Source organism: Macaca mulatta, chromosome 19 (assembly GCF_049350105.2).
Source record: "Macaca mulatta isolate MMU2019108-1 chromosome 19, T2T-MMU8v2.0, whole genome shotgun sequence".
Lineage (NCBI taxonomy): Eukaryota > Metazoa > Chordata > Mammalia > Primates > Cercopithecidae > Macaca > Macaca mulatta.
The window spans coordinates 12,834,670-12,858,747 of record NC_133424.1 but is presented as its reverse complement, the minus strand read 5'-3'; the positions used below and the strand labels follow the sequence as shown (position 1 = coordinate 12,858,747).

The 24,078-nt window shown below is 45.9% G+C and overlaps 1 protein-coding gene and 3 long non-coding RNA genes across 15 annotated transcripts in view; 3 read left to right on the top strand and 1 right to left on the bottom strand.

The window, feature by feature from the left end:
• ZNF136 (zinc finger protein 136) overlaps positions 1-22,769 on the bottom strand; it is a 29,601-nt gene extending 6,832 nt beyond the window's left edge. For 3 of the 12 annotated variants that reach the window (XM_015123005.3, XM_077977697.1, XM_077977707.1), the window contains exon 1: positions 22,659-22,769. In XM_015123005.3, the coding sequence (XP_014978491.3) occupies positions 22,659-22,661 (3 nt within the window). In that variant the 5' untranslated portion in view covers positions 22,662-22,769. Of the gene's footprint in view, positions 1-4,216; positions 4,315-8,018; positions 8,295-8,750; positions 8,878-8,971; positions 9,629-15,157; positions 15,254-20,331; positions 21,086-22,658 lie in introns of those variants that run through there. The other 9 variants (XM_077977705.1, XM_077977706.1, XM_077977702.1 and 6 more) reach the window with 9 other exon arrangements.
• On the top strand, positions 1,914-7,823 carry LOC144336724 (uncharacterized). Its single transcript, XR_013409048.1, has 3 exons — positions 1,914-2,561; positions 6,396-7,661; positions 7,709-7,823. It is a non-coding gene; the product is annotated as an uncharacterized LOC144336724 (long non-coding RNA).
• On the top strand, positions 11,634-12,453 carry LOC144336713 (uncharacterized). Its single transcript, XR_013409036.1, has 2 exons — positions 11,634-11,939; positions 12,074-12,453. It is a non-coding gene; the product is annotated as an uncharacterized LOC144336713 (long non-coding RNA).
• On the top strand, positions 15,512-17,916 carry LOC144336756 (uncharacterized). Its single transcript, XR_013409080.1, has 2 exons — positions 15,512-15,606; positions 16,484-17,916. It is a non-coding gene; the product is annotated as an uncharacterized LOC144336756 (long non-coding RNA).
• Positions 22,770-24,078: the final 1,309 nt, after the last annotated feature.

Sequence of the window (24,078 nt, the reverse complement as noted above, 5' to 3'; positions counted from 1 at the left end):
ATCATTTTTCTCGCTTCAAGTACTCTGAAAGAATCCAGAGGGCAAGAATCATTTTCTGTCTTTCCCCTCAATATCTCCATCCAATTAGCTGACCACAAACGTGTCTCCAAAGAATGAAAACTGGGGCTGGAGAAAAACAAGCTGAGTGTCCCAATGGGTGAGCTTTTCAGAGGAAGGGTAAACCATGTCACTGCTTCCAGGCCCAACGCATCCAGCGGGTATCCAGCTCATGAGGGGCCACATGAACTGATACTCACTAGACCCTTCAAGAGACATGGAAGCTATGGCCTTCTTGGGGCAGCCCCAGTCAGTTCTGAACCCCAGGACCAGGAGAAGAGAGGGCAGGCTGAGGACAATCAACCCTGCAAAGTTTCCAAAGGGGAACCTCAACGCCAAGGCATTCTGATAAGGGTTTGCACTTGGGGAAGATAAAGGAGAGACACAAAGGTTTTCAACAATGGAGTTTCAGGTGGTTATTCTCTGCTTACCTCTCAGGCGAAAAGGTCACAAACACAAAAGAAATCTTTATAAAACAGTCATCCACTGCTTTCTGTAAAAATGATAAACTTAAAATATGACACCTGTCTCTAATGGAGAACGAAGGACAAATACCTTGGCGTGGTGGTTCACGCCTGTAATTCCAGCACTTTGGGAGGCCAAGGTGGGTGGACCACTTAAAGTCAGGAGTTTGAGACCAGCCTGGCCAACACGGTGAGACCCCATCTCTACAAAAATACAAAAAAATGGCCGGGATCGGTGGCTCACGCCTGTAATCCCAGCACTTTGGGAGGCCGAGACAGGCGGATCGCGAGGTCAGGAGATCGAGACCATCCTGGCTAACACGGTGAAACCCCGTCTCCACTAAAAATACAAAAAAAAAATTAGCCAGGCGCAGTGGCGGGCGCCTGTAGTCCCAGCTACTCTGGAGGCTGAGGCAAGAGAATGGCGAGAACTCGGGAGGCGGAGCTTGCAGTAAGCTGAGATCGCGCCACTGCACTCCAGCCTGGGCGACTCAGTGAGACTCCGTTCTCCAAAAAACAAAACAAAACAAAACAAATTAGCTGGGCGTGGTGGCAGGCACCTGTAATCCCAGCTATTGGGGAGGCTGAGGCAGGAAAATCACTTGAACTCAGGAGGCGGAGGTTGCAGTGAGCAGAGATTGCGCCACTGCAGCCTGGGCGACAGAGTGAGACTCCATCTAAAAATAATAATAATAATAAACCAGACAAATAGTTGATAACACTGTGCATTCAAGAACAGAGGTTGGTGTTGGGGACTGCGGAAATTATACCTACAATTTAGGAGTTTGCTGCCAGATCAAGGAGAGTTAGGCTGGGGGTGGGGAGCTCGGAGGTGGATTTCACACCCTGCTTCCCACACATTTGAGCAACTCAGATGAAACAAAATCGGATGCTGACGGCGAAGTGGCCTGGGTCCCTCCAGCCATGTTGGACCCTGGGCCCCTGCACACTTGCCATTTCCCATACTCGCCATTTCCCATCTTCCGGGGTCTCCTAGGTCCTCTCTCCGGCTGCCACGGCCAGCGCAGAGCACAGAGCCAAGGCAGTGAAGCCAGGAGCCAGAAGAGAAAGGTAATGCAGCCGGCGCAAGAAAAGAAAATTCACAAGATCATACAGGGTGGGGTAAGGTTGGGGGCAGACAGGGCTCTGAGAAGCGCCTGATTGGTCAATAAGTAAGATGCCATCCTGGCGTCCCTAACTGGATATAACTTCAGGCTCCGCCCCCTGTGGCTTGAGGGGCAGAACACATAAGATGTCTCAACAGGGATCTGACATGGTTCTAGCACACACCCTATGCAGTGGTGCACCTACCTCCAGGTTCCAGATGCCCATGTCCAAAGTCAAGATCACATACTGCACTAAAACTTTTAACCAATGCAAAAATGATGATAAACCATACCTATATGTTTATGGGGAATCATTATTGTTAACCTCAAAAAGGCAGGACTGTCTATATTGCTATGCACTATCTACATCCACACTTAAGCAGTTCCTGAATAGTGCTGAAGACGTAGTAGAGGTAGAAATATAAATGACCAATGGTGACATTTCTTCACTCACTGATGTCGCCACCCTCATATACACACACCCTCAGCTTCCGTATTATCTCATACTATCATTTACTTTCCTTCAAAGTGCTTATTTCCTTCTTATAAACCAGTCTTACCATTTTTTTCCAACCCCTCTCCTTTCTCACAAAAATATAAGCACCAGGATTTCAATAATTTATTCACTTCGAGTTCCTGTATCAGAGCCTTGAGTGCCTGCATCATTTGTGCTTAATTCTAGACGTTTTGAGTCTACAGTTCTGGCATATGAGACATATTGAAAAATTAGCATCAAGAGCGTATCACCTGAGCAAGAGAGGCTTGATTAGAATAGTGATCATGTCTCTCTCCCTTGCTAGGTTTATATTCTCACAACTTTCCTAGAGCTATTAGCCTAATTTGACTAATAATGGAGACTTTTAAAAATTATGAGTAGTTGACCGGGCGCTGTGGCTCATGCCTGTAATCCCAGTACTTTGAGAGGCCGAGGCAGGTGGATCACAAGGTCAGGGGATCAAGACCATCCTGGCTAACGTGGTGAAACCTCGTCTCTACTAAAAATACAAAAAATTAGCTGGACGTGGTGGCAGGCACCTGTAGTCCCAGCTACTCAGGAAGCTAAGGCAGGAGAATGGTGTGAACCCAGGAGGCGGAGCTTGCAGTGAGCTGAGATTGCGCCACTGCACTCCAGCGTGGATGACAGAGCCAGACTCCGTCTCCAGAAAAAAAAAAATTATCAATAGTTAGAATTTATGTATTTCAACTGAGGTATGTTATGGGAAGCCATGTCTAATTCATCATAAGAAATATTTCAGTGTTTAGGTAATAAATTTAGCACCACTCCATCTTTTTTACTTCTAGGTAAGAACTATCACAATAACTAAGGCCAAAAATAACCTTGCTTCTTCATAGTATACAATCCAGAGAAGTTTCTTGCTTCTTTGAATAGCAATTGATACACCTAAAGCAAGCAGAAGTCCTATAAGAAATTCTTTGGGGCCAGGTGTGGTGGCTCATGCCTGTAATCCCAGCAATTTGGGAGGCCAAGGCTGGCAGATCACCTGAGGTCAGGAGTTCGAGACCACCCTGGCCAACATGGAGAAATCTCGTCTCTATAAAATATAAACACAAAAATTACCCAGGCATGGTGATCTGTGCCTGTAGTCCCAGCTACCCCGGAGGCTGAGGCAGGAGAATCGCTTGAACCTGGGAAGCAGAGGTTGCAGTGAGCCCAGATTGTGCCACTGTACTCTAGCCTGGGTGACAAGCGAGACTCCATCTCCAAAAAAAAAAAGAAAAGAAAAAAAAGAAATTCTTTTGAGCTCTCTCCTACTGATACACCACACAGTCACATATGGTTTGCTATCGTATTTATGACTTTTTTTTATACCTTCTTTGACAAGAGGTATGGTCCTTATGATCTTTGGGAAAAGGTTAAAAGCTTGATTTAACTTTTGGTATCGTAAGTGAATGAGAAGTAATTCTTGTGATACAAACTGTGACTACATGAGCATGACAATTTATGTGAAAAAAACACACCTAAAATTGTATGCACAGAATATTGATTCACAATTTTTTTGTGTGTGTGTGAGACGGAGTCTCACTCTGTCACCCAGGCTGGAGTGCAGTGGCACGATCACAGCTCACTGCAAGCTCCGCCTCCTAGGTTCACACCATTCTCCTGCCTTAGCCTCCGAGTAGCTGGGACTACAGGTGCCTGCCGCCACGCCCGGCTAATTTTTGTATTTTTAGTAGAGACAGGGTTTCACCATGTTAGCCAGGATGGTCTCGATCTCCTGACCTTGTGATCCACCCACCTCGGCCTCCCAAAGTACTGGGATTACAGGCGTGAGTCACTACACCCGGCCCGATTCACGATATTTAACAAATAACACCACAAAATTATAAAGTTTATTATAAAGTTGATCTGATCCATGATTGCAATGGAATTTTTTTTTTTTTTTGAGACAGAGTCTCGCTCGTCGCCCAGGCTGGGGTGCAGTGGCATGATCTCGGCTCGCTGCAAGCTCCACCTCCCGGGTTCACACCATTCTCCTGCCTCAGCCTCCCGAGTAGCTGGGACTACAGGTGCCCACTACCATGCCCAGCTAATTTTTTTTTGTATTTTTAGTAGAGATGGGGTTTCACCGTGTTAGCCAGGATGGTCTCGATCTCCTGACCTCGTAATCTGCCCGCCTCGGCCTCCCGAAGTGCTGGGATTACAAGCGTAAGCCACCGCGCCTGGCCTGCAATGGAATATTTTGATATAACTTAGCAGCAAATGAAAAAGACATTAACATTTGTTAGCATACATGCTGTTCGAAACCAGTTAGTAAACTATTTCTAAGAAACACGTCCAAAAATGTTGCTTGAGGAAATAAGGCATACTATGTTTGATCACATACAATGAAACCTAACTCAGGGACTACATTCAGCTGTGAATAACAGGAAAGGCCCACAATCTTCCTGATATAAGGAAGGTGCTTAATCTCACAAAAGAGTTCTGGGTGAAAGCAGACACTGCAGAAAGAGTACATAAACAAGTTCCCATGTAGCTGTTTTTGACAGCACCATTGTGGATGTGGATGTCAAACTAAAAAGCTTTTTAGCACAGCAAAGGACACAACTAACAGAGTGGAAGGGCAGCCAACACACGGAGTGGGAGAAAATACTTGCAAATGATATATCTGATAAGGTGTTAAAATCCAAAATATATAAAGAATTCAAACAGCTCAATAGCAAGAAAACAACCCAATTTTAAATTTTACTTATTTATTTATTCATTTATTTATTTTTGAGACTGAGTCTCACTCTAACACCCGCGTTGGAGTGCAGTGGTGTAATCTTGGCTCACTGCAACCTCTGCCTCCCAGGCTCAAGCCATCCTCCCACCTCAGCTGGGAGTAGCTGGGACCACAGGTATGGGCCACCATGCTCAGCTAATTTTTTTGTATATTTGATAGAGATGAGGTTTTGCCATGTTGCACAGGCTGGTCTCAAACTCCCGACCGCATGCAATCCACCTGCCTCAGACTCCCAAAGTGCTGAGATTACAGGCATGAGCCACTGGGCCTGGCCTCCAATTTTTTAAGTGGGCAAAGGATCTAAACAGACATTTCTTAAAGAACACACATAAATGACAAAGACATTCATGAAAAAACGTTTAACATCCTGAATCATTAGGGAAATGCAAACTAAAACCTCAATGAGACAACACTTCACACCTGCTAGAATGACTGTTACCAAAAAGATTTTTAAAAAGGCTGGGCGCAGTGGCTCATGCCTGTAATCCCAGCATTTTGGGAGGCCAAGGCAGGCAGATCACGAGGTCAGGATTTCAAGACCAGCCTAGCCAACATGGTGAAACCCCATCTCTACTAAAAATACAAAAATTAGCTGGGCATGGTGGTGCATGCCTGTAATCCCAGCTACTCAGGAGGCTGAGGCAGGAGAATTGCTTGAACTGGGACCCAAGAAGTGGAGGTTGCAGTGAGCCAAGATCACACCACTGCACTTCAGCCTGGGCTACAGAGCGAGACTCCGACTCAAAAAAAAAAAAAAAAAATCCCATACTCAAGTGAGATGTAGCCCAGAAAAGCAAAATTGTTTTCACATTTGAAATTCACGATATTAACAGAATCAGTATCAAAAACATTTGACAAAGGTCAATATTTCAATACCTCTTCCACCATGAAAACAGTAAACTGGAAATGGAAGCGAACTTCTTTAACCTGAAATAAGGTATCCAAGAAAACCTCACTATAACATCATACTGATGGTGACACTGAATGTTTCCCCCTAAGATCAAATACAAGACAAGCATGTCTGTTTTTGACACAGCTATTCAACATGCTAAAAGAGGTGCTACCAGGGCAATCAGGCAAGAAAATGAAATAAAAGCATTCCAGATTTTAAAGGGCATACAAACATAGCCTCTGTCTCCCCATCAGACATACAAAATCACTCACATTTTGTCACTGCACATATAGGTGGACACACCCAGGCAGACACACAAATCCTCAGAGATAACACTTCAGAGACATAAACAGGTGCTCGCAGAGACAAACACAGCCCAGGCCCCTCCACTCCTTCCCAGCTTTCTCTCTCTCTCCTTAGGACTAAGCACCACCTGACACACTGCATATTCTACTTATATCTTGTTTCTTGTCTCCCACCCTGCTTCAGGCAGATAGGGTTACTTGTTCAGCTCTGTTTAATGCAGCACCCACTAGGAGATCTGTTACAAAAAAGGAGATTAATACTCATGGAAAGGCCGGGTGCGGTGGCTCAATTCTGTAATCCCAGCACTTTGGGAGGCTGAGGCAAGTGGATCACCTGAGGTCAGGAGTTTGAGACCAGCCTGGCCAACATGGTGAAACCTCATCTCCACTAAAAATACAAAAATTAGCTGGGCGTGGTGGCAAGTGCCTGTAATCCCAGCTACTTGGGAGGCTGAACCAGGAGAATCGCTTGAACCAGGGAGATGGAGGTTGCAGTAAGCTGAGATCACGCCACTTCACTCCCACCTGGGCAACAAACTCCGTCTCAAAAAAAAAAAGTACTCATTGAATCAGGAGATCATATACACAGAGGGGTTTTACACAAACCTCATCATAAGCCCACGTTCACTTGATTTTCAGAGTGAATTCTTCAAAACCCATCCTATGTGGCAGAGGAGTATCTCTTAACCTCCAGACCAAAGGTAAGTTTATCCAAATGAGCTGAAAATTTAGGTCCAGGCAAACACTTGTACACAGATGTTTACAGCAGCATTACTCATAATTTTCAAAATTTGGAAGCTACTAAGATGCCTTACAGTAGATAAATGGATACGTAACAGCTACCTCCAGACAATGGAAGTACTAAAAATAAATGAGCTAAAAGGTAATGGAAGAAGCTTAAATGTGTATTACTTTTTAAAAAAAATTTCATGATCACATGCCCGCAAATGGTTATTACTAAGTGGAAGAAACAACTTTGAAAAGACTACATACTGTATAATTCAAACTACATAACACTGCAGAAGACAGAATCATAAAACAGTACAAAAATCAGTGGTTGCCAGAAGTCAGTGGGAGGGAGGGATAAATAAGTGGATGAGAGGGTTTTTAGGACAATGAAACTACCCTGTATTACGCCATAGTAGAAATGTCACTGCATAGTTAGTTGTCAAAACTCATAGAATGTACAACTGCAAGAATAAATTCTAATGTAGGCTAGACTTTGGATGACAATGATGTCTCAAAATAGGTTCATCAATTGTAACAAATGTACAACTTTGGTGCAGAATGTTGATAGCTGGAGGGGTTGTAACTGAGTGGGAACAGGGGGCATAAGGGAACTCTGTACTATGTGCTCAATTTTGCCGTGAATCTAAAACTACTCTAAAAAGCAAAGTATAAGGCCGGGCACGGTGGCTCACACCTGTAATCCCAGCACTTTGGGAAGCTGAGGCAGGCAGATCACCTGAGGTCAGGAGTTTGAGACCAGCCTGGTCAACATGGCGAAACCCTGTCTCTACTAAGAATACAAAAATTAGCCGAGCGTGGTGATGCGTGCCTGTAATCCCAGCTACTCAGAAGGCTGAGGGAGCGTGGTGATGCGTGCCTGTAATCCCAGCTACTCAGAAGGCTGAGGCAGGAGAATCACTTCAGTCCAGGAGGTGGAGGTTGCAGTGAGCCAAGATGGCATCACTGCACTCCAGTCTGGGCGACAAAGCAAGACTGTCTCAAAAAAAAAAAAAAAAAAAAAAAATTTGAAAGAAAACAATCTCTCTCTCTGCCCTTCGGCTAACCTCGTTTCACTTGCTCTCTTTTTTCTGCAAGGCAGACCATAGAAACCAAAAATACACTCTAATCTACCCTGCCTTTCTATCTTGGAGCTAGTCAACGTGGCGAAACACTGTCTCTATTAAAAATACAAAAAATTAACTGGGCCTGGTGGTGCATGCCTGTAGTCCCAGCTACTCGGAAGGCTGAGGCAGGAGAACCGCTTGAACCGGGAGGCAGAGGTTGCAGTGAGCTGAGATCACACCATTGTACTCCAGCCTGAGCAACAGAGCAAGATTCCGTCTCAAAAAAAAAAAAAGAAAGAAAGAAATTAATGCTTGTTGTTTCAGGCATCCAGTCTGTGGTTATTTGTTACAGCAGCCAAACATGACTAAGATAGCAAAGTTCTTTCTCTAACATACATCAAGGATTTGAAATCTATACTAATCAGGAGAGTATGGTATTACCAGAGAGATGGACAGATAGACCAATGAAAAATTGCAAAATCTGAAACAAGGGCATCTATTTAAGGCACAAGAACCTGTGACAGACCAGGCATTGTCAGGCAGTGATAGAGATGACAGATACTTTTAACACAGGGGCAGGGACAAATGGTTATCTACAAGAGAATATTCAACCCCCTGCATATCATTAAGTGAAAAAAACACACCCTGCTATTCCCCTCACACCACAACAATCAACACAAAAGGCTTCTGTGACCAACTGTGTGGTGGTTTCTCCACATCAAAAAGCAAGTAATAGGCCAGATGTGGTGGCTCACACCTGTAATCGCAGCACTTTGGGAGGCCGAGGGGGGCAGATCACCTGAGGCCGGGAGTTAAAGACCAGCCTGACCAACATGGAGAAACTCCGTCTCTACTAAAAATAAAAAAAGTAGCCAGGTGTGGTAGTACATGCCTGTAATCCCAGCTACTGGGGAGGCTGAAGCAGGAAAATCACTTGAACCCGGGAGGCGGAGGTTGCAGTGAGCCAAGATCATGCCATTGCACTCCAGCCTGGGCAACAACAGTGAAACTCTGTCTGAGAAAAAAAAAAAAAAAAAGACAAGTAATGAATTGTGCAGCATATAGCCGCTGGGTATCTGCCAAACTGATTCGATTATGAAGCTACCTACCTGGGAACAGCAGCAGATGCCACAGGTTGAGGGCTCAGGCTTAAAAGACTGACCCCACATATCCAACAGCAGTGGCAAGACCAGGCCTCTGGAACTTCTGACCAACAGGCTTCAAATTGAGGTTCCTATGACACCCTTTTTCGGCTGAATTAACTTGCTAACACAGCTCACAAAATTCGGGAAAACACGTTTACCAGTCTATTATAAAGTCTATTTTAAAGGCTACAAATAAACAGCCAGGTTTATACATAGGGCAAGATCCACAAGGGTCCCAAGCACAGGAGCTTCCATTCCGGTAGAGTTAGGGTACGACTCACTCCTGGCATGAGGATGAGTTCTTGATCACCTTCCTATAATACAAGTCTCCCTGAGTTTAGCTGTCTAGAAGCTCCCTATACTCCATCCTCTTGGGCCTTTTATATAGACACCATTCAGTAGGAATGATAAAAGCATGGCGTTTAGGACAGACATCATTCAATAGGAATGATAAAAGTATGGAACACCCCGTAGAAGTGCAATTGGACAACAAGGGTATGGACTAATACTAATAGTGGGAAAACCAATAAGGCCTGTCTGCTCACTCTTCTTAGTTTCTGTGTACATTCTTTCCTCCCGGGTATAGGGTAGGATCCTTTCTGAAGTGGGGGTCTTAAGACCTGCAAAGAGGCAAGATAAGTCAGAAAATTTCTTTATGGCCAGCTCCAAGACAGAAAGGCAGGGGAAGATCAGAGTATATTTTTAGTCTCTATGGCTTGTCTTGGGGAGAAATAAAGGCTATGAAAGGACTGTGGATGAAAGCATATATATATATATATATATATAGCTGTTATATATAAAAATCACAATCTATATAATAATCAGTTAATTGTAGACTTGCCTATTATCCTGAATTCATATAATTTTATGTTACTTCAGTATCCAATTTATTAGGTTGGAGCAAAAGTAATTGTTTTTTTTTGTTTTGTTTTGTTTTGTTTTTTGAGATAGAGTCTCGCTCTGTTGCCCAGGCTGGAGTACACTGTTGCCATCTCGGCTCACTGCAACCTCCACCTCCCAGGTTCAAGAGATTCTCCTGCCTCAGCCTCCTGAATAGCTGGGATTACAGGCATGCGCCACCACACCCAGCTAATTTTTGTGTTTTTTAGTAGAGATGGGGTTTTGCCATGTTGGCCAGGGTAGTCTCGAGCTCCTGACCCCAAATGATCCACCTGCCTTGGCCTCCCAAAGTGCTGGGATTACAGATGTGAGCCACCACGCCCAGGCATTTGTCATTCCTTTTAATATAGGCTTAACTTTCTCATACCAGAAGCAGGGCTCAATCACCCTTGGTACCATTTGCAGTTCTCTACTTCCTCCCAGTTCCTCCATGTGGTTGATCCACTCATCTGCCTTATAGATCGCCTCCCTATGGAACACCTAGATACAATTTACTTGACTCTTCCACTGACACCCACACTCCTATGGACTGAACCGACACGCTGCAATGACCGCCTGACAGTCACGGTGTGACTCCATGTAACTCGTGCCTCCTTCCTCTAAACACACCAAAACCTCCCAAAGAGAAGCTGGGTTAGGTAACACCTTGGACCCCAATAAAGGATTTGGCCCGCAATTTCCTCTGTTTCCCTTGTGCCCCACTGACAGGTTGAGGGTACGTGTCACAAGTAGCTCCACCTACCTGCTGGCCTACAAGGCATGCTACCCTCCTTTCTCTAGGATTTCTTTTTTTTTCTTTTTTTTCCGGATGGAGTCTCACTCAGTCGCCAGGCTGGAGAGTAGTGGCACTTTCTCGGCTCACTGCAATCTCCGACTCCCTGGTTCAAGTGATTCCCCTGCCTCAGCCTCCCGAGTAGCTGGAACTATAGGTGCACCCCACCACACCCAGCTAATTTTTGTATTTTTACTAGAGACAGAGTTTTACCATGTTGGCCAGGATGGTCTCAATCTCCTGATCTTGTGATCCACCTGCCTTGGTCTCCCAAAGTGGTAGGGTTACAGGCGTGAGCACCATGCCCGGCCTCTGGGATTTCTAAGTAATAAACTCCTCCTATTATTTCCTGTGTTTGTTGAGTTGTCTCCTCTGAGTCTCACCTAATTGCCTAATTGACACACCTGACTACTATTTGAACCTAACTACTATCATAATCAGGGCTCTCTTGGTAGGAACAGAGTAGCAGTGTTTACTAGCCACTAATAGATACCGGATTAGTGGCTACTCTTGGATTAAACTGACAATGGTCAGACAAGAGCTACAAGGTGCCTGCTTGTACAGAGCAAGTATAAACAAGTGTGCTGTTGAGAGGGACACCTGGTCATGGGTATGGCATTTAGGCAAGTAGATCATTTGAGGTCAGGAATTTGAGATCAGCCTAGCCAACAGGGAGAAACCCTGTCTCTACTAAAAATACAAAAATTAGCTGGGCGTGGTGGCTCACTGCTGTAATCCCTGTTACTTAGAAGGCTGAAGCACTGGAAATGCTTGACCCCGGGAGGTGGAGGCTGCAGTGAGCCAACATGATGCCACTGCACTCCAGCCTGGGTGAGAGTGAGACTTTTTTTTTTTTTTTTTTTTGAGACAGAGAGAAGAAATAAAAATTAAAAAATTTTTTTTAAAGTAGCAAACTCTCATAAGTTACAAGTTTTTTCCAACTTCACTGTAGGGAGAGTGTTCTTTTTTTTTTTTTTTTTTTTTCCTTTTTGCGGAGAACGGGGTCTCGCTATATTACCCAAGCAGGTCTCAAACTCCCGGGCTCAAGCTATCCTCCCGCCTCTGCCTCCCTGAGAGCTGGGATTACAGGCATGAGCCACCGCGCCCGGCTGAGAGTGTTCTTTATTTAACCTGGGAGCACAGATTCAAGTTGCCTTAAATATATACTCCCTAGAATGTTCTTTTACAAGAAAACTAAGTAGGCCTCAAAGGAAGAGCCAAAGTCAACTCAATTAAAATCAAGAAGAGAGGCCGGGCGCGGTGGCTCAAGCCTGTAATCCCAGCACTTTGGGAGGCCGAGACGGGCGGATCACGAGGTCAGGAGATAGAGACCATCCTGGCTAACACAGTGAAACCCCGTCTCTACTAAAACTACAAAAAACTAGCCGGGCGAGGTGGCGGGCGCCTGTAGTCCCAGCTACTCGGGAGGCTGAGGCAGGAGAATGGCGTAAACCCGGGAGGTGGAGCTTGCAGTGAGCTGAGATCCGGCCACTGCATCCAGCCCGGGCGACAGGGCGAGACTCCGTCTCAAAAAAACAAAAAACAAAAAACAAGAAGAGTACCCTTCCCCACCCTTGATGATGGTGCATGCAGAAAGCAGCCAAAAAAGCAAACAAACAAAAAAATGTAAAAGAGTCCATCAAAATGTAGAATGGAGTGAAAAGGTCAATCACTCCCTGCAAGAAAATATTAGCAACCCCTACAGATGAAAAAGAATTAGTCTACAGAGTACGTTAAAAAAAGAAAAAAAGGAAGAAAGAAATGAAACAATAAATATACAAATGACTTTAGTGTGACGAGATGACTGAAAATTATTTTACAGAAGATCAAAGTCCACATGGAAAAAATGCTCAATCCCAGTGTAAAAAGCAACATGTAATCACACAGAGAAAAATAAAGAGAACTATGTATAAGGAGTAAATACACATGCATACATGGTCAGAGGGTTAATCTATATATTCCATTGGCATTCCCAAGTCAATCTGAATTTATCTATAAGCTACATCCCAGGGATTTTTTTTTCTAATGTATAAAATTTACAAAGCGGCCAGATGCGGTGGCGCACACCTCTAATCCCAGCACTTTGGGAGGCTGAGGTGGGCGGATCACAAGGTCAACAGATCAAGACCATCCTGGCCAACATGGTAAAACCCTATCTCTACTAAAAATATAAAAATTAGCTGGGTGGGGCCAGGTGCGGTGGCTCATTCCTGTAATCCCAACACTTTGGGAGGCCGAAGTGAGCGGACCACCTGATGTCGGGAGTTCGAGATCAGCCTGACCAACATGGAGAAACCCCGTCTGTATTAAAAATACAAAATTAGCCAGGCGTGGTGGTACATGCCTATAATCCCAGCTACTCTGGAGGCTGAGGCAGAAGAATCGCTTGAACCCAGGAGGCAGAGGTTGCGGTGAGCCGAGACTGTGCCATTGCCCTCCAGCCTGGGCAACAAGAGTGAAACTCCATCTCAAAATTAAAAAAAAAAAAAAAATACGCTGGGTGTGGCGGCATGAGCCTGTAATCCCAGCTACTCGGGAGGCTGAGGCAGAAGAATCGCTTGAACCTAGGAGGGAGGGGTTGCAGTGAGCCAAGATCGTGCCACTGCACTCCAGCCTGGCCTGGCGACAGAGTGAGACTCCGTCTCAAAAAAAAAAAAAAAAATTTATGAAGCATGGCTGGCCACAGTGGTTCACACCTATAATCCCAGTACTGAGCCCAAGGGTTCAAGATTAGCCTGGACAACATGGCAAGACCCCGTTTCTGTAAAAAAATACAACCATTAGTCAGGCGTGTAGCATACGCCTGTAGTCCCAGCTACTTGGGAGGGTGAGATGGGAGGATTGCTTGAGCCTGGGAGGCCAAGGTTGCAGTGAGCCATGATCGTGTCACTGCACTTCAGTCTGGGCGACAGAGGAAGACCTACCTCCAAAAAAAGAAAAAAAGAAATTTATGAAGCATTAGCACTTGGAGACAAAAATAACAATTACATTGGCGACAGGTAAAATACTAACAACTCAAATCAAGCAGTGGAATGGTTAGTAACCTGGGTGACCCACAGCCTCAGACAGCAGCATGTGTGCAATGGATTTAGGTAAAGAAACCACAAAAATACCTTTTCAGCATATTGTTAACATCAACTTACTGAAAACTTACAAGTGGCAAAACCCTATGACAAAGCAACAATAAAGCTATAAAGAATAAAAGACGCAGTGCACGGTGGCTCACAGCTGTAATCCCAGCACTTTAGGAGGCTGAGGAGGGCAGATTGCTTGGGCTCAGGACTCAAGAGACCAGCCTGGGCAACATGGCAAAACCCCATCTGACAAAAATACAAAAATAAGCCAGGCGAGGTGGTGCGCGTCTGTAGTCCCAGCTACTCAGGAGGTTGAGGTGGGAAGATGGCTTGAGCCAGAAAGGTAGAGGCTGCAGTGAGCCAAGATTGTGCCACTGCACTCCAGCCTGGGCAACAGAGCCAGACCTTGTCTCAAAAATAAATAAATAAATAACAAAAACAAAATCAGAATCAGGGCAGGGCGTGGTAGCTCACCCATGTAATCCTAGCATTTTGGGAGGCCGAGGTGGGTGGATCATGTGAGGTCAGGAGTTCGAGACCAGCCTGACCAATATGGTGAAACCCCGTCTTCACTAAAAATACAAAAATTAGTTGGGTGTGCTGGTGTGTGCCTGTAGCCCCAGCTACTTGGGAGGCTGAGACAGGAGAATTGCTTGTACCCAGGAGGAAGAGGCTGCAGTGAGCCAAGATCATGCCACTGCACTCTAGTCTCCGTGACAGAGCCAGACCCTATCTCAAAAAAAAAAAAAGGCCGGGCGCGGTGGCTCACGCCTGTAATCCCAGCACTTTTGGAGGCCGAGGTGGGCAGATCACGACGTCAGGAGATTGAGACCATACTGGCTAACACAGTGAAACCCTGTCTCTACTAAAAATACAAAAAAATGGCCATGCACGGAGGCTCACACCTGTAATGCTCACACCTGTAATCCCAGCACTTTGGGAGGCCGAGGAGGGTGGATCACGAGGTTAGGAGGTGGAGACCATCCTAGCTAACACGGTGAAACCCTATCTTAACTAAAAATACAAAATATAGCCGGGCGTGGTGGCGGGCGCCAGTAGTCCCAGCTACTCGGGAGGCTGAGGCAGGAGAATGGTGTGAACCCGGGAGGCGGAGCTTGCAGTGAGCCGAGATCCTCCAATAAACTCCAGCCTGGGTGACAGAGTGAGAATCCACTTCAAAAAAAAAAACAGAATCGGTACTGTGGTCATCTCTGGGTACACAGAAGGAGGGTGAAATCAGGGAGACACGCCAGAAATGCCCAAGGCTTATTTGTTTACCTTTACCTACATTCAAAAGTTTACTATACTCTCACTGTGGAGATGCAGCCCAGAGTGGCTCCTCCCAGGCAGTGAGGGAGGAATATCTGAGTAATTAGAAAATATAATCCTCGGAGCACTACTTACTCTACTGTCCCCTCCTCAGTGTGGAAATGCTCCCTCCTCCAGGGTCTTAATTCTCACCAGCAACCACTCACTCGGAGTTGATGTAAGTCACTTTTTCTGACAACAAATATATGGAGACTGCTCAATATCAACTAACTTTCCAATACCAGCTGGGGATCCAGTAATTCAATTCTGTCATCACCTGGCATTAGCCCAGATCCCACAAGTCCAGGGCTTACCCCAGGACACAGCCCCCACTGCAGATGCCAGTCCCAGCCTTGATGTGCTGGCAGGGTGGTATAGCAGGGCGGGGGGGGTGGTGGAGGCACCGTTAATTCTAACCAACTGCATATAAATCCAACAAACCCTCCTCGCTTTTTTTTTTTTTTTTTTTTTTTTTGAGAAATTTAAAAGACGCCAGACATCGTGGCTCATGCCTGTAATCCCAGCACTTTGGGAGGCTGAGGCAGGTAGATTGGTTGACCACAGGAGTTTGAGACCAGTATGGGCAACATGGCGAAACCTGGTCTCTACCAAAAAAAAAAAAGGCGGGTGTGGTAATTTTAGCTGGGTCTAGTCCCAGCTACTCAGGAGGCTGAGATGGGAGGATCCCTTGAGCCTGGGAGGCAGAGGTGGCAGTGAGCCAAAATTGAGTCACTGTGCTTCATTCAGCCGGGGCGATAGATTAAAACCATGTCTCAAAAAAAAAAAAAAAAACTCAAAGTCCATATGATTCCTATTGCAAATGAATTGCCACTTGAACTAAAAGGAAAATGCACCTGACCTTTTTTTTTTTTTTTTTGAGATGGAGTCTCGCTTTCTGGCCCAGGCTGGAGTGCAGTGGCGCGATCTCGGCTCACTGTAAGCTCCGTCTCCCGGGTTCACGCCCTTCTCCTGCCTCAGCCTCCCGAGTAGCTGGGACTACAGGCACCTGCCACCACACCCAGCTAATTTTTTGTATTTTTAGTAGAGATGGGGTTTCACCGTGTTAGCCAGGATGGTCTTGATCTCCTGACTTCATGATCCACCCGCCTCGGCCTCCCAAAGTGCTGGGATTACAGGGGTGAGCCACCGCGCCTGGCCACAAACCCTCCTCACTTTCAATAATTTGCTAGTACTACTCACAGAACTCAGAAAAACACAAGTTTACCAGTTTGTCATAAAGGATGACCCCTATACTCTCAGCACTTTGGGAGGCTAAGGTGGGTGGATCACCTGAGGTCAGGAGTTCAAGATCAGCGTGGCCAACATGGTGAAACCCTATCTTTACCATAAATACAAAAAAAAAAATTAGCTAGGCGTGGTAGCAGGCACCTGTAATCCTAGCTACTTGGGAGGCTGAGGCAGGAGAATCGCTTGAACCCAGGAGGTGGAGGTTACAGAGAGCTGAGATCATGCCACTGCACTCCAGCCTGGGAAACAAGAGTATAACTTTCATCTCAAAAAAAAAAAAAAAATCACCCAAGAACACCCAAATGGAAAAGATGTATAGGACCAGGGAAGTGGGGGTCCCCTGGAAGGCCCCAGCCCTCTACTTCAACTGTCCTCTGGGAGGAGTCACACAAGGGCCCATATTCACTAGACCCTCCAGGGAAGGGAGTATAGGACCCCCTTCCCTACAGGACTTGAGTTCCACCCTCCCAGCACATCACTGTGTTCACCAACCAGGAAGCTCTCAGAATGTCTTCATTCCAGAATTTTCATATTAACAGAACCCAGTATCCAGCCTCTCCCCCTTTACTGTGGTCTAAAATGGGGCTTGAGGGGGCGTGGTGGCTCATGCCTATAATCCCGGCACTTTGGGAGGCCACGGTAAGCGGATCACCTAAGGCCAGGAGTTGGAGACCAGCCTGGCTAACATGATGAAACCCTGTTTCTACTAAAAATACATGGCTGGGCATGGTGGTATGCGCCTATAATCCCAGCTACTCAGGAGGCTGAGGCAGGAGAATTGCTTGAACCCAGGAGGCGGAGGTTGCAGTGAGCCGAGATCACGCCATTGCACTCCAGCTTGGGCAACAACAGTGAAACTCCATCTCAAAAAAAAAAAAAGAATGGACATTTGTAGTCACTATCTGGCTTTGTTATTTAAAGAAAAAAACACTGTGAAGTAATGGAAAAGGTATCTTTGCATCAGTCTGCTTCTGCAAAACAGAAAGGACTGAGTGGTTAACGGGGCAGTGATTTCTGTGACCGTATCCATTTAACTGGATTACAGGGCTCGAGTAAAACTCAACATTATTAGCAGTTTGGCTTTGCTTCCAGAGAATTGGTTTAATTGTAGAACAAATTGTACAAATTGGGAAAGTCTCTGAGGGGCAGACTTAGATGCTTTTGCCTCTTGGAGAAAGGGTTTAGGTAGAGATGGGGTGTGGTGGCAGGCGCCTGTATTTTTTTTGGTAGAGACGGGGTTTCTCCATATTGGTCAGGGTGGTCTTGGCCTCCCAAAATGCTGGGATTACAGGCGTGAGCCACCGTGCCCAGTGTTATCTTTTATTTTTCTTTGAGACAAAGTCTGGCAATGTTGCCTGGGCTGGTCTCAAACTGCTAAGCTCAAGCTATCCTCTGGCCTCAGCCTCCCAAAGTGATGGGATTCCAAGCGTGAGACACAGCATCGGGCCTACAAATGCCCATTCTTTGCTTCATAAAACATTAGCTGAACAGTTTTGTGTTCACTGATCAGTGGGAACAAAACATTTGTTTTTTTTTTTTTTTTTTTGAGACGGAGTCTCGCTCTGCCGCCCAGGCTGGAGTGCAGTGGCTGGATCTCAGCTCACTGCAAGCTCCGCCTCCCCGGTTCACGCCATTCTCCTGCCTCAGCCTCCCGAGTAGTTGGGACTACAGGCGCCCGCCTCCGCGCCCGGCTAGTTTTTTGTATTTTTTAGTAGAGACGGGGTTTCACCGTGTTAGCCAGGATGGTCTCGATCTCCTGACCTCGTGATCCGCCCGTCTCGGCCTCCCAAAGTGCTGGGATTACAGGCTTGAGCCACCGCACCCGGCCAACAAAACATTTGTTAACCAAACATACCTTAAATTTGTGTCTCTGACACAGACCATCAAAGATTTGGCTTCATGACTCCTCAAAGTACTACAATGAGATTCTGCTTCATAGGTGAAAGGTCACAGGACCTACACATATCATACAGATAATTACTCCAAAATATGGAGAAATAAAGATACAAGCCCTTGACTTGTAAATTTCCTCCAGGTCCTTAACTTTGACCCATTCTCAGCCTGAACAAACAGGCAACGCTTCCTAAGAAGAGAATAACCTCAGAATAAAACATGCTCTGATCTAGGTCTCATTTTGCACCCTCCATCCTGCCTTCTTCCTCCTCATCTTCTTTCTAATTTTGTTTACCCCTTCCTATGAAAGAAAATGCTTTTCTGCCTAAATTTTCAGATCTTTGCAGATCTTATATTTGGTTGATGCCTTCCATTATGCAGTTCTCCTTTGGATTGGCCTCAGTTTGGAGTCACTGGCCTCAGGCCTCTGCAGCCCAGTCAAGGCTACCCACTTCCCTTTACACACCTTATGTGGATATTTAAAGAAAATACCCATGTTTGATGACTCATGTTTGATGAATCCAGCAAAATCAATCTCAATGTTTATGGGAGGGAAGAAAATTAAAGCACATTTACATCACAGCTGAACAGAAAAAGCATAAGAATCTACCATCTATTCTTTTCAGACAAAGATGTTACTTAATTACTATTTCCATGAAAAAAATAATTTAGTAAACAAAAATCCTATTAGAGGATTCCTAGTTGTTGCCAGGTCCTGCTCCCTAAGATTTAGAATTAATCTGCCAAGTTCCAACAACAAGAAACAGAACAGTTACTCGCTGTCACAAATTCTCCACCTTGCAAGAGAAATTGATGTATTGGTGAATCTTTGTAATTCCCCAGTTTATCTACCAACTTTCTTGTGAAACCATATTCATTTTTCTGAAACCACAATAGAAGAGTTGGTTCTCCCCACCCCCATTTCTTTCCCCTGATAATATTCTCAAGGTTAAGCCCTGGAATTCCATTTCAAGTCACCCAACAGAACACAGATCTGACAAACATACTACACATATACTACACATGCTCCGGGAAAGAATAAAAGAAAATAAGAATTTGTTGTTGTTATTGTTGTTAAGCAGTTTAAATTTTGAGACAGAGTCTTGCTCTGTCGCCTAGGCTGGAGTGCAATGGCACAATCTCAACTCACTGCAACTTCCACCTCCTGGGTTCAAGTGATTCTCCTGCCTCAGCCTCCTGAGTAGCTGGGATTACAGGCGCCCACAACCACACCTGGCTAATTGTTGTATTTTTAGTAGAGACAGGGTTTCACCATGTTGGCCAGGTTGGTCTCGAACTCCTGACCTCATGTGATCCACCCACCTCGGCCTCCTAAAGTGCTGGAATTATAGGCATGAGTCACTGCGTGTGGCCAGCAGTTTAAATTTTATTGACCTTTCAGTTTTATTAAAAAAGTTTAAGGTCACACTGCTAAGTCTGACGTGCTACATACAGATGGTGCAGAATATGAGTATGAAGAGATACACATTGGTCCATGTCCCAAAAGATTACAGAATCATCTCCATAAATACACAAAGAATTCTTGTGAAGACACAAGGGCACTGTCCAGGTTTTCTAAGACACTTTTCTAAGTGACTTGAGGCATAAAATCCATACCACTGTGAACACATACATTGGAGACTTTCTGTGTCTGACACAGACCATCAAAAATTTGGCTTCATGACTCTCAAATGTACTAGAATGAGATTCTGCTTCTTAGGTGAAAAGCCACAGTACCTACACGTATCATGTAGATAATCACTCCAAAATATGAAGAAATGCAGATACAAGCCCTTGAAAATAAGAATTTTTAAAATGTGGAATGTAAGACTAATTTCTTTCCCCCTGAAAGAAACTACCACCTCTTGGGAAATACATTATCTTCTCTATGAAGCTCTACTGATAAAATTCACTTTCAACTAAATGAAATAATCAAGCTGAACTTGTTGTTAAGGCAACAATCCCAGGGAGAAGCAATGCTGAACTGGAATACAGATATTCATCTGACTCCAGTGTTAGCAGAAGTCATCCTATTTATCAGTTGGGACATCCCTCTACCCCCATCGTGCTCATTGAAATGCTCAGTGACCACCTGCCTAATAGACACTGCATTATGCCCCACTGTGTACCCGAAGTGCATTTTGTTTTCCAGGTTCTTCCACCACCTCGCTGAGATAGTTTTTCTCCCTTCACAAGGCTGAGAGAATCCAAAGGACAGGAATCATTTCCGTCTTTTCCCTTGCCGACCTAAAAAGTAGAGGCTGAAGCACAAAATATGACCCAAAGTGCCTGAAAAAGGGGGACAGGAAGTGGGCTGATCCAAAGTTGTTTGTCAGGAATTCTCACTGATTTACAGAAGTAACATTGATAAGTGCGTGGCTATGAACTGTTAAGCTATAGGGTGTGGGTTCCAGTGTCCCGTGCTGCATTAGTAAGTTGATTATACCTACTTGTGGCAACAGCAGTTTCAAAAGATGAATTCATAGCTTCAGGGAGTTAGAAGGCGATTGCTGTATCATTTAAATGTCTCTACGGCCCGTTCATTTAAAAGGACCCGCATTTATCAGACAAAAATTATTTTTTTGAGGTCGGGTGCGGTCACGCCTGTAATCCCGGCACTTTGGGAGGCCAAGGCAGGCGGATCACGAGGTCAGGAGATCGAGACCATCCTGGCTAACACGGTGAAACTTCATCTCTACTAAAAATACAAAAAATTAGCCGGGTGTGGTGGCGTGCGCCTGTAGTCCCAGGTCCTGGGGAGGCTGAGGCAGAAGAATCGCTTGAATCTGGGAGGCGGAAGTTGCAGTAAGCCGAGATCCTGCCACTGCACTCCAACCTGGGCAACAGAGTGAGACTCCGTCTCAAAAAAAAAAAAAAAAAAATTATCTGGGCGTGGTGGCACAAAACTGTGGTCCCAGCTACAGAGGCTGAGGCAGGAGAATCGCTTGAACCCAGGAGATGGAGGTTGCAGTGAGCCGAGATCACGTCACTACAGTCCAGCCTAGGCGACAGAGCAAGACTCTTTCAAAACACAAAAAAATCTTTTCTTTTCTCAATCCTCAATACAGGCATCTGATTGGCAGACCACCAATGTGTCTCCAAAGGATGGAAATAGGGGTTGAGGAGGGAAAAGCTGAGTGCCCCAGGAGTGGGCTATTTAGAAGCAGGGTATGCTAGATTTATCCTAGTCCCAGGGCATTCTCCCAGCCTTCTATTTTTTTTTTTTTTTTTTCTTTTTTTGAGACGGAGTCTCGCTCTGTTGCCTAGGCTGGAGTGAAGTGGCGAGATCTCCGCTCACTGCAAGCTCCGCCCTCTGGGTTCATGTCATTCTCCTGCCTCAGCCTCCTGAGTAGCTGCGACTACAGGCGCTCGTACCTGAGTAGCTGTGACTACAGGCGCCCGCTAAGTTTTTTGTGTTTTTAGTAGAGACGGGGTTTCACAGTGTTCGCCAGGATGCTGTCGATCTCCTGACCTCTTGATCCGCCCGCCTCGGCCTCCCAAAGTGCTGGGAATACAGGCGTGAGCCACTGCGCCCGGCTCCAGCATTCTATTTCAACTGTCCTCTGGGAGGAGTCACCCAAGACCCAATATTCACTAAACCCTCCAAGAGACTTGGCAGCTGTGGGCAGCTTGAGTCAGCTCCAGACAGTTTTGAAACCTAGAACCAGGAAAAAATAAATAGGAGAGGGCGCTGAAGGCATATCACCCTGTAAAGATTCCAAAGGGGAACCTCAACTCAAAGTCATTCTGATGAGGTGTCCGGACCTAGAGAAGATAAAAAGAGAGGCACAAAGGTTTTTTTTTTTTTTTCTTACAGCGGAGTGTCAAGGCTATGAACAGAAAACAAATCTTGATGAAAGAGTAATTCATTGCTTTGTTGAAAAATAAACAATGAAAAAGTGTTTGAAATGTAGAATATAGGAGAAACGGTTGCTAATGTTGTCGTGAACGGGAGAGGAGAGGGTGGCGTTTGGAAAAGCGAGGAGAGAACCGGAAATTCGGGGATTTACTGAAGCCCTGAAAACAGCAGGCTAGGGGACGGAGTGAGGATTTGGGACGCTGCATCCCATACACTTAGAAAACTCAGGAAAAAACGGGTGTCCTCCGTGGAGAGAAAAGGAACGGGAAACCTCATAGACCACAGCTCCTTCCATGCACAAGTCAGGATTTCCCCCACCCCATGACACTCGCGTGGCCCCCGCACAATCTGGAGACTTGGGGCTCCGGGGCCGGGGCCGCAATCGCGGCACAGGGCGGGATAAGGACGCCCGGGGTCCCGGCTGCCGGCCCAGCCCCACCCTGCAGCCGAGGGTACCGAGGGCTGAGCTGCGCCAGAGGGACTCTGTACGCAGACCCAGAGTCGCCCACGGGAAGGCCCGGGCCCCGCCACAGCCAGTTCCGGTCGTCCAACCAGCCCCTCCTCCCTGTCTCGGGACGCAGGGCTGGACACACTCACCATTTCCTAACTCCCGGGTGTCCCGGCTTCCTCCCTCCAGATCCCAAGGCCGGTACAGGGAACAGCGCCACACAGACTCCAGCCGAGCCACTCGGGGCCTCTGGGACCAGTGAAGCGAAACCAAGTACGGCAGACGCGAGAAATGAAAATCCCGCGAGAAGGTTGAACGTCTGCAGCTGCGTCCCCAGCGGCGCGCCTGATTGGACTGATCGCAAAGCTCCGCCCCGGTGCCCCTGATTGGGTACCGCTTCGGACTCTGCCCCCTGCATCTTGACAGATGTGAATGACAGGAGATGTGACACACAGATGAGTGGAGCGGGAATGAGGGGTCTTGGCCCCAACCCTCAAAGGCAGGGTGCACTTCTTCCCCTCGTCCCCTTCACCTTACTTGGTCTGCGGCGGATGGGGAGATGAGAGATACTTGCATTTTAGCAGAACTTAATCCAGGTTTACCAAAGAAGGTACTTCCTGTACTCAATGGGTCATTTCTTCATCTACCTCTTGCATGAGGAGTCGCAGGGAGTTCCAGGCAGGACTGGAACAGAACAAAGGGCGTGATATTCCCAGGGATCGGAAATTTGGGTTGAGGATATGGGAAGTATGCCCAAGGCTTTCTCGTACCATACTTCTTTCTCTCTCTTCTATTTTTTACTTTATTTATTTATTTATCACTTAATTAATTAATTAATTTTTTTTTTTTTTTTTTTTTTTTTTTTTTTTTTTTTTTTTTTTTGAGACAGAGTCTCGCTCTGCCGCCCAGGCTGGAGTGCAGTGGCGTGATCTTGGCTCACTGCAAGCTCCGCCTCCCGGGTTCACGCCATTCTCCTGCCTCAGCCTCCCGAGCAGCTGGGACTACAGGCGCCCGCCACCTCGCCCAGCTAGTTTTTTTTTGTATTTTTTAGTAGAGACGGGGTTTCACTGTGTCAGCCAGGATGGTCTCGATCTCCTGACCTCGTGATCCGCCCGTCTCGGCCTCCCAAAGGGCTGGGATTACAGGCTTGAGCCACCGCGCCCGGTCAATTAATTAATTTATTTATCTATTTATTTGAGACAGGGTCTAGCTCTGCCACCCAGGTTAGAGCGCAATGGCATGATCATAACTCACTGCAGCCTCCATCTCCTGGGTTCAAGCGAAACTTCCGCTTTGGTCCCCTGACTAGTTGCTACTACAGGTACATGCCACCAAGCCCAGCAAATTCTTAAATTTTTTGTAGAGACAGAATTTCGTTTGTTGTCCAGGCTGGTCTTGAACTCCTGGACTTGAACTCCTTGAACTCAAGTGAACCTCCCACTTTCGCCTCCCAAATCAATCTACTCATTTTCACCCAAGAAAATAAAAAACTGCCAACAAGTGAATAAAATTATTAAATGTATGGAAAAACAAGTTCTATTTCCTTAATATTCTGTAAAGAAATCAAAA